General features: G+C 38.7%; 1 protein-coding gene and 1 pseudogene across 1 annotated transcript; both read right to left on the bottom strand.

Moving 5' to 3' along the window:
- Positions 1-6,262: 6,262 nt before the first annotated feature.
- Positions 6,263-7,768, bottom strand: LOC146489618 (uncharacterized; annotated as a pseudogene).
- Positions 7,769-7,804: 36 nt separating this feature from the next.
- On the bottom strand, positions 7,805-16,497 carry LOC146489617 (uncharacterized). Its single transcript, XM_085104662.1, is given in 6 exon segments — positions 7,805-8,550; positions 8,553-8,865; positions 9,375-9,521; positions 10,081-10,186; positions 12,186-12,280; positions 15,715-16,497. Coding segments are annotated over 6 exon segments (1,911 nt in total). The 3' UTR covers positions 7,805-8,083.
- Between the last annotated feature and the right edge of the window lie 999 nt (positions 16,498-17,496).

The raw sequence follows: 17,496 nt of genomic DNA, 5'->3' as shown, positions 1-17,496 counted from the left end.
TCTTTCTTCTGCAGCGAGATAAAACCAAATAACGTTTTACTGCGCGTTTGCAATGAAACATTGGCATGAAATCAGCAGAATTAGACCGATGAAATAGAACTCACCAGAAGCGCATGAGCTCACGTGTAAATACTGGAGATAGCGCGTTCTACGTGACCCTTTCTCTCGCTTTTTGCTCCGCTTTACGCTATCTTGAGGATTTCTTACGAAGAAATCATCATCGTACCTAAATAACAGTAAAAATGCGATTTTCTTTCATTATACATTTCCTTTGATGCGAAATGAGTAATCGCTTTAGCTTGAAGAGTAAATTACATTACACGCAATCAAAACGAACAACCTACCCAATAGATTTCATCTCTGATATCAGTGCACTCCTCCAACTCTCCGCTGACGCGCTTGAATCGGTTTCGTTAGCCTTGGTTTTTCCCCGTTTTCCTGGTTGATTTTTACGTTTTCCTTTCGCCACTTTCCCCATCTCGCTCGATCACAACAGCGGAGTCTAAAACGTGTCTGCAACGCGATACTTTTTCCGCGAAATTCTGTGCTATTGTTGTTGACGCCATGGAGTCCTGTTGCTCGATTGGCTCGCCAGGTAATGAGGTGACATAATCTCCTGTGGAGGCTTGTTTTTCTTGCAAACCTTTATCGAGCGAAAACTCGCACTTGAATTTTGGCAGAGTATGTCGACTTCGAACGAATTAATAGGGTATGTAGTTTTGACGGATTGTCGTGAAATTTGGCCAGAAGATTTGAGGAATAATGACAAACAAAACGGTGTCAGGGAATTTTGATTTTCAAAATATTTTTCCCGTGGCGACTGTTAACGCAACACGCCTCAAATATTTTTGGCTACTCAAACTTTAGACGTGGATATCTAAATAACCAATCAGAATTTCGAAAAAGCCTGACACCTTTTTGTTGATTGCTGCCTTGTGAATAACACTGTGCAGCGATTTCGTTCTTCGCGCGGCGTTTGATAACCGATTAATTCAATGGAACGACCATCAGTCGATTCGAGGTTCTACTGGCTCCTGGCACTTAAAAAAGAAAAAAATCGCTAAATTATATTTTTCATAGGAAACTACATTTATTAAGCTTTATAATGATATATAGTTTGTTAGAGGTTTATTAAAACTTGCGCGCGTACGAATTTTTTTCCAAAGGACACCCGCGAACCCAGGAAGTATCCTTAAGAAATTAGCTGAAGCTAATGTAGGTAAAAGGAGGAGCATATTGTTTTTTGACAGCTAAAATTAACTTTGAAATTTTTCAATGCGGTATTTAAATTTAATTTTTTTTATAAAGTCAGAGAGAAGCAATGCTTCTTCGTTAAGTTTCCTGGTGTATATATGTCGCTTGATGAATAAGAGTGTGTAATTAAATTTCTTTAATAATGGCATGGAGTTATTAAAGATTCCAAACAAGAGTTCTTCTTTGTTTGGAGTAAAGTTTGTGTTATTGTTATCATTAAACCAAGACAAACAAGTTCTAGTGAAGCGCTGAGTGAAGTGGCATTCAAGGAAAGTATGGTCAATAGAGTCTTGATCCCCGCAGTAAATACATTCATTATCTGTTTTAATTCCGAATTTGTGAAGTTCTTTCTTCGTAACGATAATTCTGTGTATAAACTTGAAGTGAAATTCTTTCATTTTATTTTCCTTGCTGATATCCCAAACGGAACTAAAAATGTCACTCCATTTTTCTTCATCAAAACTGAGAGTAGTGTCCCAACGTTGGGGACCAGAATGCTTGTCGTTATACATTTTATTAATAATGAGCCAATAGAAATCTTTCGCCTTCGCTTCCATAAGGTTGATTCGTACCTCATTTCCAAGATGAAAAGAAGTTACATCGTTGATATGAGCCAAGGCGGAATATTGCATTGATATTGATTTTGAGACCAGGTGTTTTGGTATAGCGTTAACGACCTGATAGAATTGGAGAAAGTTAGTGTTAGTTAAGCCATATTTCCTTCGAAAGTCATTGAAAGATAAGAAACTACCATCGCTTCTCAGTAGGTCTTTGATTTCTCGTACTCCTTTCAAGAACCACTCTTTAATAAAAAAGGGTTCACCACCAATAAGGATATCCTTGTTGTTGAACAAAATTGTGTCATGAAAGTCCCTGGTAGAATAAAGAGTTCTTAGCTCCCTAAAAAACTCGAGCATTTCTCTGTAGAACCTTGGTAGATCAAGTAAATACTTGACATTGTAATTATTGCAGTTAAGAAGGAATCTCAGACCTCCTCTCTTTCTAAAACAATAGTCTGGTAACGTCTTCCAATTCTGATTTTGACAGGTTAAAAGCCTAGGAATCCAAGCTAAACGTAACGATTTTATCATTGTCTCAACATCAACCATACGTAGTCCACCTTTGACATATTCCTGGTAAAGTCCAGCTCTTCTAATTTTGTCACGCTTATTTTTCCATAAGAACCAGAAAAGGCGTCTTTTAACATTATCTATGACATCGTTTGGAACGTCTATATTGGATATAGAGTAAACAAGAGACGAGATCCCTAGTGCTTTAATTATTAGAACCCTTCCAAACAGTGATAAGTCTCTGGATCTCCAAATATCAAGATTCGTTTGGAGTTTTTGGATTTTAATTTTAAAATTTAGTTCATCATTACCTTTAGAATCATACGATAAATATATTCCAAGGAATCTGGTCGGGCAATGAACCCACTTAAGACTTAATGGTTTATTACGATTATTAGCCCACTTGCCTAACCACATAGCCTTTGTTTTTTCAATGTTTAAACGTAAGCCAGATATTTTCCCAAATTCTCCTAAAATAATCAATGCCTCCTCAACCGAACCCACGTCTGCACAGAAAAGATTAGTGTTGTCTGCAAACTGGCTCAATTTAACTTCGTGATTACAGAGGTTGATGCCTTTCACATTGTCAGACTGCCTAATTTTGTTGGACATTAGTTCTGCCGTCAGAATAAAGAGAAAAGGAGATAAAGGGCAGCCTTGCCTCACACCCACGGAGGGTTTAATCCAGTTAGTAGCGAAACCATTGTTTAGGATTGCGCTTTCAATGTCTTTGTAGAAGACCTCTACCCACCTCCTTAAGTTTGTCCCAAAGTTATAAATCCTGAGAGCATGTTGTATCAGTGACCATTCTAAAGTATCAAAGGCTTTGCGAAAGTCTAATGAAAGGAGAATCCCTGTAGTTTGATCCCTTTTTGTTTGTTCCATTAAATCACTAATAAGTCTTATATTCTCTCCGATGTATCGACCTTTTAGAAACCCTGTTTGGTCTGAGTGTATCAACTTAGGTAATAAAGGTTCAATTCTCTTAGCTATAGCCTTTGCTGCTACTTTATAATCCACATTTAAGAGGGTGATTGGTCTCCAATTTTTAAGATTTGCCAAGGATTCCTCCTCTTTTGGAATTAAGATTATCACACCTCTACGCTGGGAAATAAATAATTGACCTTTCTCATGAGCAGTGTTCAAAGAATCCACCAGATCGTTTCCTAGGATATCAAAAAAACATCTGTAAAATTCGACTGTAAATCCATCTTCACCAGGCGATTTTCCGTTGCTAAAGGACTTTAATGTATCTTTACATTCTTCAAATGTTAGGATTCCTTCCAGTTCATCTCGTTCATCATTCAGTAATTGGGGTGTCGTTAAATTTTGAGTGAAGTGATCAAACTCAGACTGCGCTCCCGATATCTTTGATGTGTAAAGGTCTCTGTAGAAATCTTCTATTGCAGACAAAATCTCTTTGTCGTTGTATATAAATTCTCCGTTTTCCAATTCAAGCTCGGAGATTGTCTTCTTGTTATAATTTGTTTTCTCCAGATTGAAGAAATAAGAAGTCGGACGTTCTCCTTTTTCTAACCACCGGCATTTGGACCGAAACATTGCCGCTTTACCTTTGTTTTCGTATATCGTTTGGAGTTCCTTTTTTAAGTCCTCATATATTTTTAATTTACTATCTATGTTTTGTAGGTCATTGCTTTGGCAAATTTTCACGTCTAAATCATCTAATAGTTTCGTTACTTCAGATTCTCGCTTATTTATTAATTTACACTTTCCTTTTGTGAACGCAATGGTGACCGATCTGATCTCCATTTTTAACAGTTCCCAGAATAACCGTTTGTCTTCCACGTTTTTAAGTTTCTCTCGTAACTTCAGGTATATCTTCCGTATGTTTTCAACATATTCCTTGTCGTCCAGCAGTGTGTTATTAAATTTCCAAAACTCCGGCCCCCTCGAGGTGTTTTTTGGCAGATCTAGTGACAAGTAGACTGTTTTGTGATCTGGAGCGATTGAAGCCTGGATATCTACTGTTTTAACATACTTTTTCAGCTCTTTCGATATTAAAAAGAAATCAATCCTTGATTTTACATTCAAAGCTTTTGATGTATAAGAAAATTTGTTTGTGTTGGGATATCGTTCCCTTTGAATATCAATGAGATCAAACATATCCATTGTTATTAAAATTGCATTTCTAAAGTTCGTAGCTTTCCATGCCAATCCACCTTTTTTGTCTTTTTTTGTCAAGGTACAGTTCCAGTCTCCCCCTATAATTAGCGTTGTAAGTTCTGATTTGTCGATCAAACAATTATTAAGCTCTTGTATAAATTGCAATTGCTCGTTTGGATTGTTTGGGGCATAAATGTTACACAATGACAGCCTAAAACATGTGAAGCTCACTGTAATTAAGGCTATTCTACCATGGGTGTCAGAAAAAGAAAACTATTTTTGTATTCACTGATGGGTTAATCAAAATGCACACTCCTTTGCTATGACGGCTCCCATGAGAAAAAACAATTTGCCCTCCCCATTCATTTTTCCAAACAGATTCATCGTTAACCTCTGAATAGGTTTCTTGTAAAAAATTGAAAGAGGCTCCCTGATCTTTTAAATAAGAGAATATGCTCCTTCTCTTTGTTGGGTCCCTAAGACCACGAAGATTGAGCGACAAACATTTGCATTTTTTCATGCTCAATCGGATTCATAAATACCAAAGCTGCAGCAATGAATAAAAAAAATAAAAAAATAAATAAAATTTCGATTTACGACCACTGACCTTAGGAAAACAAACAAATAGAAAAAAAAAAAAAAAAAGATACTCAATTCTAATTAGGAGTGTCCCTCTGCAAACAGATAATTGTAGACATTTGAAAGCTTTTACGAAAATTTTACATTAATCCCTGTTTTGGGGGAGATTGACTTGAATTTTTGTTGTTAAGCAATGGTTAGCATAAGAACTACCGTGAAAACAATAGGCTGGGTGCAGCGGGATCTGTTTGCATATTCACTCTGATCCAATTAATGGCTTGGTTTTGATTTGCTTGAAGGTCATTTAGCGTGAAATTCAAATTGGATTGTTTAAATTCACGAAATCAAAGTGGACTTTATCATCAGAAATTATTATAATGTTTACTGTTTGAAATCATTTGCTCATAAGCGCAAGTTTGTAGAAATTGTATTTGCGGAACCTTTCAAAAATTCTCACAATATTGCTTGTCACAGATTCGGTGAATAAATACCATTTTAGGCAAGTTCTGACACCTAATTTTGAAATAAAATCCATCACCTAACCTCAGGGGGATTACATGTGTGTGTTGGGCAACACAACAACAAAAGGTTTCACTGGACAACTTATGCTCATGCATCCAGCTTTCCTTTTTTTGTAAATCTAAACAATTTCGTAGGACTTCCAGGGTGAGAAAACATGGCTGATCTGTAAGGAAACAGTGAAAGACGAATGAATTCACAACAATTTGCATTTGTACGAGTTTTTATCTCTTACCTATTAGAAAATGTCAAATGTTATCCTCATCTGCTGGGAACGGAGGCATTATGGATTAGCTACTCAGCTGCCCTAAGTTTTCCCTTTGATTTCTCGTTCTTCCCGTACAACTGGATAAGTCGAGATTTCTAAGAAACAAATAGGTACGCAGTTACATGTGCAGCAACAATTGAAAGTGATGGACAAGGACGAGTACACACCCGGAGCACCATGGAGTATTTTGATGGCTACAGCTTTTGTTTCATTCAACTTCAAATCGCATTGCGTCTAAGCTGAGATCTTTCTGACTTACCGAGGTCGTTAATTTTGCTTTCTTTGCATTGTCTACGCCCTGACCGTACAGTGAAGACTTGAGATGGCGGGCGATATGGATTTCGAGCTTTTATTGAAATTTATTGGGTATTTTCCAGACCACCTTTCGGCATTGTCGCATATGCTTTTACGCTTTTTTTGGACAACCTTTGTCGAAACAGCTGTAACTTTAAAAGGTTCTTGAACCCCGTGAAAGTAAATTAACATCACCAAGCCAAAACATTTTGCTGAGCGTTTGGAAGATTTGCTGAACAATTGCCCCATAGCTGAACTTTCTCTGACATTTTCTTTCTAAATGTTCTTTGATTCTTTGGTATGTCACACGGGGCCCACTCTTCATGTTACCATCGAAAGTGGCCACACCAGTTCTCCTCCATGCATCTGCACCAACTCGATTGTCCTGTACAAAATCTCCAATATTTTTCCTGAGATTGAGGAATTCCTTTAGTAGTCTTGAAGCACGTTTTGGAACCTTTCTCTTCAGCACACTTCTCTCTGCCACAATCTTTAGAAACCGCCTCCTATCCCTCTTCCTCTGCTTGCGCTTCTCGTTTATCACAAAAGATTTCTTATTTTTACTCAGTCTTTCATCCACATCTACCCAATCCTCAGGATCATCGCTTTCTGAATCGGACTCTATGACATTCTCCTCTCTTGTGGCTTTTCTCCTCTCTGTCATCAGGAATGCTTGGCGGGATTGCTTTACCAGCTAAGTCACTGAAGGGTAAAAGTGCTACAAAATCAATAAGAACTTGACTTAAAACTTCAGATGTATAACTGTGAGGCATCATCTTCAATTCCTTAACAAATGCAAACCAGTTGTTGTTTTCTCTGAGCATCATCAGCAGGTGATCATTTTCACTGTTCACATCATCACAGCCATCGTTTCCATCACTTTCACATGTCTCACTTAACTTGGACACATCAATGTCACTAGTGGAATCATCAATATGTATGCCAAGTTCTTCCAGGATAAAAGATTCTTTCACGTTTGACAAATAATTTACAGCATCACGAATTTCCATTGCCTGTTCGACAGCACTCTCCGCATTCTGTTTTAGTGACGTGAGATTCGATATTCCATAGGCCTTCCTCTCAGCTTGTGCGGACTTGTTGTTGGTGCAACAAACTGCATACTTGATAAGCTGCTTGTCTTTGTCAGATAAAGCAAGGTCACAAACAATCTGTAAAGTTTCTCTTGAAATATTTGGAACTTGAGAGGTAGAATGCTTGAAATCTGATAGTGACATAAGGAATTCGTGAAGTTTTGCATAGTTTACTGCTGAATTTAGCTCTGTCACATACATTATTTGACCTCCTTGCCTTTGCATAGGGAAAATTACCGCAGTCACTCTTCTTATGGGTTTGTCAGACTTGAACGCAACATTTGGGGCCAGCAAATGGAATGTATTTAGACTGCAGAGGAACAATGCCACTTTCATTTAATTGCTCTGCTGCTGCAATAAGACTCTTGCACTCTCCACATGGAACTGAATGATTCCTTTCAAAGTGATCTCTACGTGCCATCACAAATTCCTTCAAGGAAAAATCAGTTATCTAGCTGTAATAAAGTCCCTCATTAGTACGAGCAAAGTTAGAAAGTGCACGTGACAAATACTTGGTGTATCGGTTTGATACTGTTTCTTTGTGCCCCACAGACAAACCTAAAGTTATGCAGTCATCTTGGCCTTGCTTACTTTGTAGAGAACCAGTATGTGGCCATTTAGGAATGTGGATACTCTGCTCTTGAATGCAATCTTTACTCTTTGCATGTAAATTTGCATCATCACCCTTGGTCTCACCACATGATCTACCACTTGTGCTATTCATAATGGGCCCTCCAGGTGTGTAAATGGTAACGACATCCATAGCTTGCTCCCTTCCTTTGTCACTTGACCTGGAAGCACTTTGCTCTTGACTACAACAATTTGCACTTCTTAAATCTCCTTTCATGTCTGCATCACCAGATTCAGTCTCGGTGCTGGTAGAATCACTTGAATTTTTTCTTGTGCTGGCTACACTCAGATGTCACAACAGTAAAGCTGTCAATAGTTTGCAACCATCTTCTGGAATTTGGACTGGGCACACTCTGCTCTTGAGAACAACTCTCATTTGTTTCAGTCTCGATACTGGTGGAATGAGCGGATCTACCACTTGTGCTGGCCAGGCAGGTCCCTTTATAAATACCACTGGTAAGCCTAGCCAAAGGTTGGTCTGATTTTCTGGCCCTTTTCTTCTTGTCATACTTCTTGGAACGAATATCAGCCTTCTGAAGCTTAGTAAGGTCTTCTTGTAGTTTCCTCTGCTTCATTCTACATTCTGGTATTTGTTTGACAACTTCAGCAGTCTGAAGGTACTTTTCAGCGGTGACAAACTTCCCTCTTTGTAGCTCCAGTAGCTTTATTGTTTCAGAAACACTTGTAATATCATCTGTTATCTCCTGTGTTCATTGTTGAGCTGTTCAGTCACCAACTTGGGACATTTTGCAGCTACCTTGTTTTCTATTTCACTACCAAAGACGTTTGATCGAGACCTGTGTTTCTTGTACTGGTACCCCTCAGAATAAGCTCTTGTTTTTGCTAAGGAAAATAAGTTATCCCTGTTCTTGAGGAAACTTGCATCATCTTCACAGCAAATCAGTGCACATCTGTTAATTGCTTCTTCATATTCTGTTAGTGGCCAAGTTGCAGAACGACCAAATATTTTACACTCTTTTCCCAGGACCTCTCTGCTTAAAGCTACATTGGCAGTACTTGCTGTAGTTCCACTTTCCTGGTGGCCATGGACAAAAGTACATACATTTAAACTTCAAATAATATTAGGAACCATAGAGTGAAACTTTGTGGGTCAAATGCACCTTAATATACTAGGTTGTAAAGAAATATAGTGATATTCTCAGTTTTCTCCAAGGAGGTAGGGTCACCCTAAATAATATGTTGTTCTGAGATTGGCTTACCATTGGTCAGGTATAATATTTCTTTTTACATGATATACTAATAGTAACAGTATACTCTGAACTGGTTCCTGATAACTTATACTAACATTATACATCAACCATACTAAAAGAAAATTGTTTTCCAGTGTTTGGCACCATTTACATGTATTTGCTATGAGTTATGATTGTTTAACTGAGTTGTTGGTTTTGTCTATTATGACTGGTTAGAGTAATCTCTTTGGTTTTGTTTCACGACACTCATTTGAAAACCGCTCTAGCATGTTATATTGATGTACCGTTTACTTCATTTAGGTGTGAGCAGACATCAACTCGACATCATAGAAACTGGTCTAGGTACAAGGGACAACATACTCACTGAAATTGTAGGGCCAATTTCCAGTCCATCGCGGCCCTGTGAAAACACAAGGGTTGTTTGTTTCAATCCAGTCTTTCTTGCTTCTTGAGCCACGTCTGAGGGCTTAACAGTGAAAAATAGTAAATGCAATTATTACAGTACATGCAGCAATAATTTATTATTCGGCTCCCTGATAACAGGTAGATCAGTATGCAATCTCACTATGCGTAGGGCATTCTACTAGTGCTGTTACTAAATGTGCCTTCAGGTACAAGTGTGCGTAAAAGTATACTTTAATGTCATCGGTCTTTACATCTCACCTGTCTGGTTTGGTGACAATGGTCGTCTTCTACACGAAGTGGTACCTGGTGACAAAAAAAGTCCAGTCAGTAACCAGGGTACCATCAAAAATAACAACAATCAGTCAAACAACTTTGGATCCGGACAACGAAAGCCTGACTGATTTAGATGGAAAAGATATATTTGTATATAAAAAGATGGAACTTTGATGGAAAAAATATTTCCGAAATGAAAAGAATAAAAGACTAGAGGTGGACATAATCCCTGAACTACATGTGAGTCTCTGCCCAAATATAGAGATAAATCTTTTATCCAGTTCGTAGTTAAAGAGTAAGGGAGATTAAAAGGTTCAGGACATAAATGATTAATAAAGACAGATATTAATTAAATTACTTACCTGCTTTGTAGGGTGTGCAAGGATTGAAATAACATCGCCAATGGCGGTAATGCCAAGTTTTTGAAGTACATCCTTACTCAGTCGAGCTAAGTGTTTTTTGTGTATGCTTCAAAAGAGAAGATGTCAATGTATTCAGACGTGACAACACCTTCCGGTCACTATCAGGGGGCCTCAGGTTTAGAGTAAGATCGCCAGGCTTCCATTAAGATGCAAAATTCTCAAGGCACATGAATTGTCGCGGAAGTGCCAATCTCAGGCTGTTCATCCAAATCCACGAAAACATAGTCATCGTCGCTCTCTGCCTCTTCACTTTCAGATTCTTCATCCTCGGATTCCAAGTCTTCTTCATCTCTCGACAGTTCTTCTGTTATCACAGTCTCTTTATTCTTCGACTAATAGTGACATCCAATTGCCTTAACTTTGTCAAGTTTCCGACCCACAGTCGTCAAACCATGCTTGTTGAGATACAGGTCTAGTTCTCTTCCCCGGAACTTTTCAACTTTGCCACCCTCGATGAGGTTATCCCATTGAAAGTCCTTGTACGTTCGTTCGGCCTCTTGCCTTCTTCGCTCCTCAGCTGCTCTTGTTCTCATGTCCTTTCAGATCTCAATATCCTTCAAATGATTAACATATGCAATGACGTGTTTCTCTGCCACATTATATTTTGAGCAGAAGCTCTTCATGGTATCCTGATCGTTTCTGATACTGTCAGAATGTTCCTCGTACAGATATCTAATACATCTGGTGTCCTGCCCGTCGATTCTGTCTGATAGATATCCAGGAAATGTCCAGGGTTGTTTGAGTCTGGTACAGGTTGCGGAATTCTTTCCGTTTCTGGACCGACCCATCTATTGTTAGAACACCAGGAACAGAGATTGGAACTTTCTTCTCTTGACTCTTTACAGGCATCACGACAGAATTCCATAAAAATTCTCCTAGAAAAACTTACCTCAAAAGAGGTAGCTAAGGAGGTTTTCGACTCACTCGAAAAGAATACTTACAAATGTGTCTCAAGTATTAATGCAGGATTCACTGCGAGATTTGTCAAGCGTCTCCACCTGGATCCTCTGCTATGGCTTTTGGAAAGAGGCGTGTTTGAAACAGAGCTGGCACGCAATTTGAAAGTGGTAGTGGCCAGAATGAACGAGGAGAATAGCAGTAATGGTGCTGAAAGAGGGTCACGTTCAGGCGAGGATTACGATGAATCTGACGTGGAGACTGTGCAAGAGCCAGTGGAGAGGGCTGCCGAAGATTCTGACAAGGAAGTGGAACAAGATACAGCCTTGCCAAAATAAACACTTTTTTATTTGTTGTTTTCATTCCGCCGCGTATTAAAATAATGAACGTTTATGATTTTAGAGTACGATTCTCTATAAAACAAACTGAAACGTCATGAAACAATTTTGAACAATTGTAAGTATTCCATTCTCAAAATCTTGATTACCTTTCTAATTTCAATAGATCGTGCCTGATTAACAACGTGTATGTTAGACTACAATAGCGATACTTTTTTTACAAAATGGAGGGTCTGTAAAAGGGTTTGGGTTTTGTGTCTGGGCTAGAATAAAGTTTATATAATACAAAATACAACTGAACATGGTCTTGAATATATGGTTGGGGGTTTAGAGTCCTAGCAGCAAATCCTACCAAAGTATTTACAAATGCACTTACCCGGGGTCCGGGCGCGACCTAAAATTCCTTTTGTTTTTTGGTCTGATCCCCCCCATTATGCTTGTCAATTACAGCTGATCCCCCTAAAGGTCTTCAAAAAACCATGTGATCCCCCCCTAAATACTCCGACCCCCCCCCCCCCCCCCCAGGTGATAAATAATGACCGGTCCCTAAAAGCACAATATCAGAAAAGTTTTCATCTTAAAATAGTTTTCACGAAATGTTAATTTGTTTCCTCCAGTTTTCAGTGGAGGATGGATGAATTATACTTGCATTTGAATGATAATAAAATTTACTCACCTCAGAAAGCTAAGGCTTTGAAATGCAGTTGAGCGCTCACCCGATGAATTTACCGCTGAACCTCGTGACAGCAGATGGTAGGCAAATCCCGTGGGTGGATCCCTGGGGGTTCTGCCATGCCGCGGAATAATTACTGCTGGACCTCGTGACAGCAGAGCATTAGCAAATCCTGTGCGTAGATCCCCAGGGAGTTTTGCCAAAAAAGGCGAAAGCACTCTATTGCCCGTCTCTAGGGCAAATTTTTGCTGCAAATCCCCTACCAAGCCCGTGGGTTGCTTGGGGGTCGGCTCCCCGTGCTAGCTGCTGATACGTGCATAAGTTGATCCTAGTCCAGTTGATCATTGATGGTAATCACGTGCATATTGTAACACCTGGTAATTGTTATCCTAGCTTGACTTGTGTATTTGGAAGTATTTTGTCAGTTCACTTGGCATGTATCCAATAAAACACGGTCCATTTCCATACTCTGGACTGCTTTGGCTTCTTTGTCAAATTCACTGTCTGGTTCTGGTTTTAACTTTACTGACAGTTTCTATGACTTTCCTTTCTTCGCAAACCCTGTTCTTGGGTTTTTGTGGAATGTGTCACACCAACAACTTTAAAGGGTTAAGGCCCATGTAAATGATCTCAACATTTGCGTTCAACCCAATCATTTGCATTGAACATATGTTCAACCTGGTTGTTGAACCACATATCGATGGCGTTTGAACAGGTCGTTCAACATTGTTGAAAGCTTGTTAAAAGTGTGTTCTTGAAAATGATGAATGGCATTGAAACCATTTGAACACTCCATTCATCTAACATTTTCCTAACATCCGTTCAACTTTTATTGAACGAATGTTGAGCAAATGTTGAAAACGTTTCAACAGGCCTTATTGTGTAACAGGTAGTGGTGTCATCATCCGAGCTTTCACTTTCTTCAGTGCTTATGCAGTGGTAATAACTTGCGCTTGTCGCCAACGCCTTTGACATAATATATCGTTGTCAGTAAGATTACAGGTGGAAGGTTAGGTGTTGCTTTGCGAGTGATGAAATGATTGGGAGTTAACGCTTCAAGATCATCTGCATCTGAACTCACTTTAGTTAAAGGCATGACTGTTGACAAGGGATTCAACTTCAGTAATAGCAGTTGACAACACTTCATTGATCAGAATTTGATTCTACAGGACAACATTAAGAGCTTCCCTGCAAGATCTCACCAAACGTTTCCATACTCTAACCATGTAAAGTGCAGTAGGAGGGTTGAATACCCATTGAATTTCTTCTTGACTCAGTGTACTGGCAATCTTATCTTGATTCCACCCAATAAGACAATGTAATTCACGGTTTGCCCCAACAAACTTTGTACCATTGTCAAAGTAGATAACAGTTTTTTTAATTTTTTTAATTTTTTTTTTATTGAGTGCTCAAACAAATTACAACACGCTTGTTAAGAAATACTACTTGTTAAGGTTGATACTTTTTATAATACAGTGCTAAAAAAAAAAAAAATACGAAACTACTTACAATGCGATATTACTAACAAAACGAAACGATACCTACGCTACTAAGAACAATACTAACACTACGATACAATACAATTACTTACAAATTAATGAATTTAATTTAGTTGCTTACAAATGGATAGTATATGCCTTTGCACAGCTAGACTCTAAAGATTAATTGTTTAAAAAGTTGGACCATTTTTTATTAAAAGAGAGTAGTTTATTGGTCATAATCGCAATGTATTTTTCTAATTCAATTTTTTCGTTAACGAGGGTGACAAAAGCTGTGAACTGGGGTCTTTTGTCATCTTGTACTGCATTAATGTAAAGAAAGTATTTTCCAATTATGATCAGGTGATTTAGGGTTAAACCGGACGATGTGAATTTTAAAACCCCATATATAATTTCGTTTTGCTCTAATGCAATGTTTCCTCTACATGTAGCGTTGAACCACTTTGTAAATTTATTCCAAAAGGATTTAGCAATTGGACATTCCACAAATAAATGGAGTGGTGTCTGATCAATATCATGGCAATAAGGACAATCGGGTCGCTGTTTCTTTCTCATGTTGTACAGAATTTTGTTTGTATACAGGATATTATGAACTATATTATATTGAAACATGGATAGTTTTACCTCATTTGTGACACTAAAAGGAAGTAAGTAGATTTTTTGTCTTTCTTGAAAGAAAAAACCGCGTTCAATAAGTCTTCTCTCCGCAGTTGGAGGAGGGAAGTGCTGGTGATTGAGTAAAGTATTGTAAATTGTTTTGCATGTGATTTTTTCAATTGCAAGTAGTACGTATTCAGTTGACGGTGGAAGACATTCCTGCTTTAGCATAGTTTTGCATTCCTGTGGTATTGCAGATAGAAGGCTATAATACTGCAGAAAGTTACTCTTGATGTTGTATTTCTGCATGAAGGTTGAAAAAGTCATCAAGGTTTTACCTTCGTTGTCGAAAAGGCACAAGAGATTTTCAATACCTATTTTTTTCCAAACAGGGAAAAAAACAGATAACTTGTTTACTCGAATAAACTGGTTGTTCCATATTGTTTGATTTAACACATCTCCTTTTGTTTTCGGGTTAGTGCTATTAATTTGCTGCCAGTGGGAAATTATATCTCGATAGAATTTTGGTAAGTTTTCATCCAAGGGTAGATATTGAATGTTATAGTTACACCGGAAAAGAAGGTTGCCGCCAACATTGGAAAGTAAGGATAGTGGGATAAATTTCCATGGTCTTTTATCATTAGCGCACAAGCACTTTACCCAGACTATCTTTAACGCTTTATCAAATAACGTAAAATCTAACATATTAAGTCCTCCCTCCTTCTTATTTTTGATTATAGTCGTTTTTTTTAGTTTTGGATTCTTGTACTTCCATATGTAATCGAATATTAAGTTATTAACTTCATCGGTAAACCCTTTTGGAGTGTCTAAAACGCTGCAGATAAAAGTTAGTTTGGACATTGCCAACGTTTTGACTATATTTACTCTTCCATATATAGAAATGTCTCGAGACGACCAAATGTTCAGTGTCTTTTTAAGTTAAGGCAGCTTTTCAAAGAAGTTTTTTTTGTTGGCAAGTTCTTCATCATATGACAGATATACTGTGATTAGTGCCATGGCTTCCAACCATTTTACCACCCCATTCTGCTTCCCACGATTTTAAATTTTGCGCAGAAGAATATGTTTCTTGTAAAAACACTACATCCGGTTTTTGTTGATGCAGCCATCGGAATATTTGACGTCGCTTTATCGTCTTGTTTAACCCTCTAACATTCAGAGATAAAACATTGAAGACCATACGTACATGAAAAGTGAAATGAAACGCAGTTTCCAGTCACAGATTTCATTGTGGACAATTGGAGCGATGAGCATGCGAATTTAGAGCTAGCAAGAGACATTTTAGAGCGATAGAACAACAAACTAATGCAAACTAATACAACATACAACACGAAACATAAATACCTGCAGCAATTAGGGCGAATTCTCCTGTCTGAGATTCACGTAAGCCTTCCTACTGCTCTACAGAGGCACTAAATGATTAACCAAATTAATTTTTGTCCATGATTCGACCGTAAAGTGTAAAGTTTTTTGTTTCGGGTCCTCGGTAAACAGATTTGTCAATAATTAGCTTTTCGACGTTGAAGAAAGCCGTTTTGTGATCTCTCTTTGCCTTTTTCAGCACCGGGTAAAGCTCCTTTCTTATTTCATCTACTTCTTTCGGGAAGTCATCAGCCACACCGAACTTTTTTCCTCTTGGTAGGTGCTTGATGTGTGATTTGATTTGTTGCTTATCTTTGAAGAAAGATACCTTGGCAATTATCGGTCTTGGGTGCTGATTTGGTTTTTCTTCGCGTGCCCGAGTTGGAATTCTGTGGACTCTCTCGAATTCAATTTCATCAAGGTGCTTCTTTGAGAATTTCATTTCTTTGTCAAGAAAGTTTCTCAGAACTGCCTCTGTGTCTTCTGGGGATTCCTGCTCATTGTCGCTGATGCCGAAGAATTTGATGTTATTTCTTCTGTTGAAGCATTCTTGTTTGACAACCCTGCGCTCTAGCTCTTCTAGTTTGACTATCTTGGCAGCTGTTGCTTTTAGCGTCGCCGCGGCCACGCTGGCTTGCTCCTTCAAACCTTCAACTTCTGCTTGTGTTAACTCCAGACTCTCCTTAAGCGCTTCGTTTTCCTTTTCGAGCGTTGCTTCTTGGATCTTCAGGTTTTGTATTTCAGGTAGCACAGATATCAACTTATCGAGCTTGCATTGTATGTCGTTCAGCTTCGTGTTGCACATCGCGCAGCCATGCTCGTGTTGCTCGCCATCACTAAGGGCTTCGTCATCAGTCTGAGATCCTCGTTCTCGCATTCTTTTTTTTCTTCGGGATTCACTTTTCCTTGCAGGATACTTGTTCGATTTATCAGCCTCTTCATGGTTTATTTCGTTATCCGCCTCTGTAGGCATCCTGGTTTTTATCGAGGAGAAGACGGAGCTTCAGAAAACACGTCCGCCATCTTTCACGCCCCTTACAAGAGGTGTCTGCCTATGGGAGGTGTCTGGTAGCGGAGGTTCAACTCGTAGTAGATAACAGTTGGTGTACCTCTCCTGGCAATAAAGCATTAAAGACGTGATGAAGGAATCAGTAAACAAGGAGTGTGGGACTTCCAGATGTACTCCTCTAGTCACGAGGCAGGTAAAGAGGCAGGCATAACATTTCTCCTGCTTCCTGGAATGCTTTACTTTCCGAGGTCCAAAGAATTCCACTCCAACCTTGAGAATGTGGGTGCCACCTGTAAGCGATCAGCAGGTATGGCTGCCATTAAAGGAGGTTCTGGGTTTACTCTTTGCCTTTTTCAATATGAACACTGATGCAGAATCTTCCTGAAAGTTGCGTGAGAGTGTAGGACCCAATACTGCTGCCTCAATTCATTCTGTACATGTTCAACGCCTTCATGTCTCAGTTTTTCATGACGGTTCATAATAATGAGGCAACTCAGCTCATGATCAGGTTATAACACAATAGGATGTCGACTTGAAAATAGAATATGAGCCCTTTTTTTAATTCAGCCACAAGCACAAAGAGGAAAGAGATTCCAGTCTACTCTTATTTGAGATGTATTGGTTTCTCTTGCGATCTCTAGAGGAAAATATTCCATTTCGGCGGTAACAATCCAGAACTTCCGGGCACACTCCAACTCTTTCACCAAAAATGGACAAATTTGATGGCCAGTCCTTTGATATTTGCAGTTGTAAATGAATTGGAGAGTGTAAGCAGTTGCTCTAAGAAGACGTGTCAGGGATGAATGCTTGGATAACAAAATGAACTCTTCACGTGAAGCGTGAGCTTGCAGTGCATGTACGCTGAATTTTCTTGTTTCTGCTGGTTGGAGGTTTAAAGCTTCCACTTTCCTTTAGGTCATCTTTCTTCTGAGAGACTTGAAAAAGAAGGACCATTCAGCCATC

This window comes from Pavona decussata, unplaced genomic scaffold, assembly GCF_977016875.1.
Source record: "Pavona decussata unplaced genomic scaffold, jaPavDecu1.1 SCAFFOLD_4, whole genome shotgun sequence".
In the NCBI taxonomy this organism is placed as follows: Eukaryota; Metazoa; Cnidaria; class Anthozoa; order Scleractinia; family Agariciidae; genus Pavona; species Pavona decussata.
The sequence above is the reverse complement of the archived record's forward strand: the minus strand, read 5'-3'. Positions and strand labels throughout refer to the sequence as shown.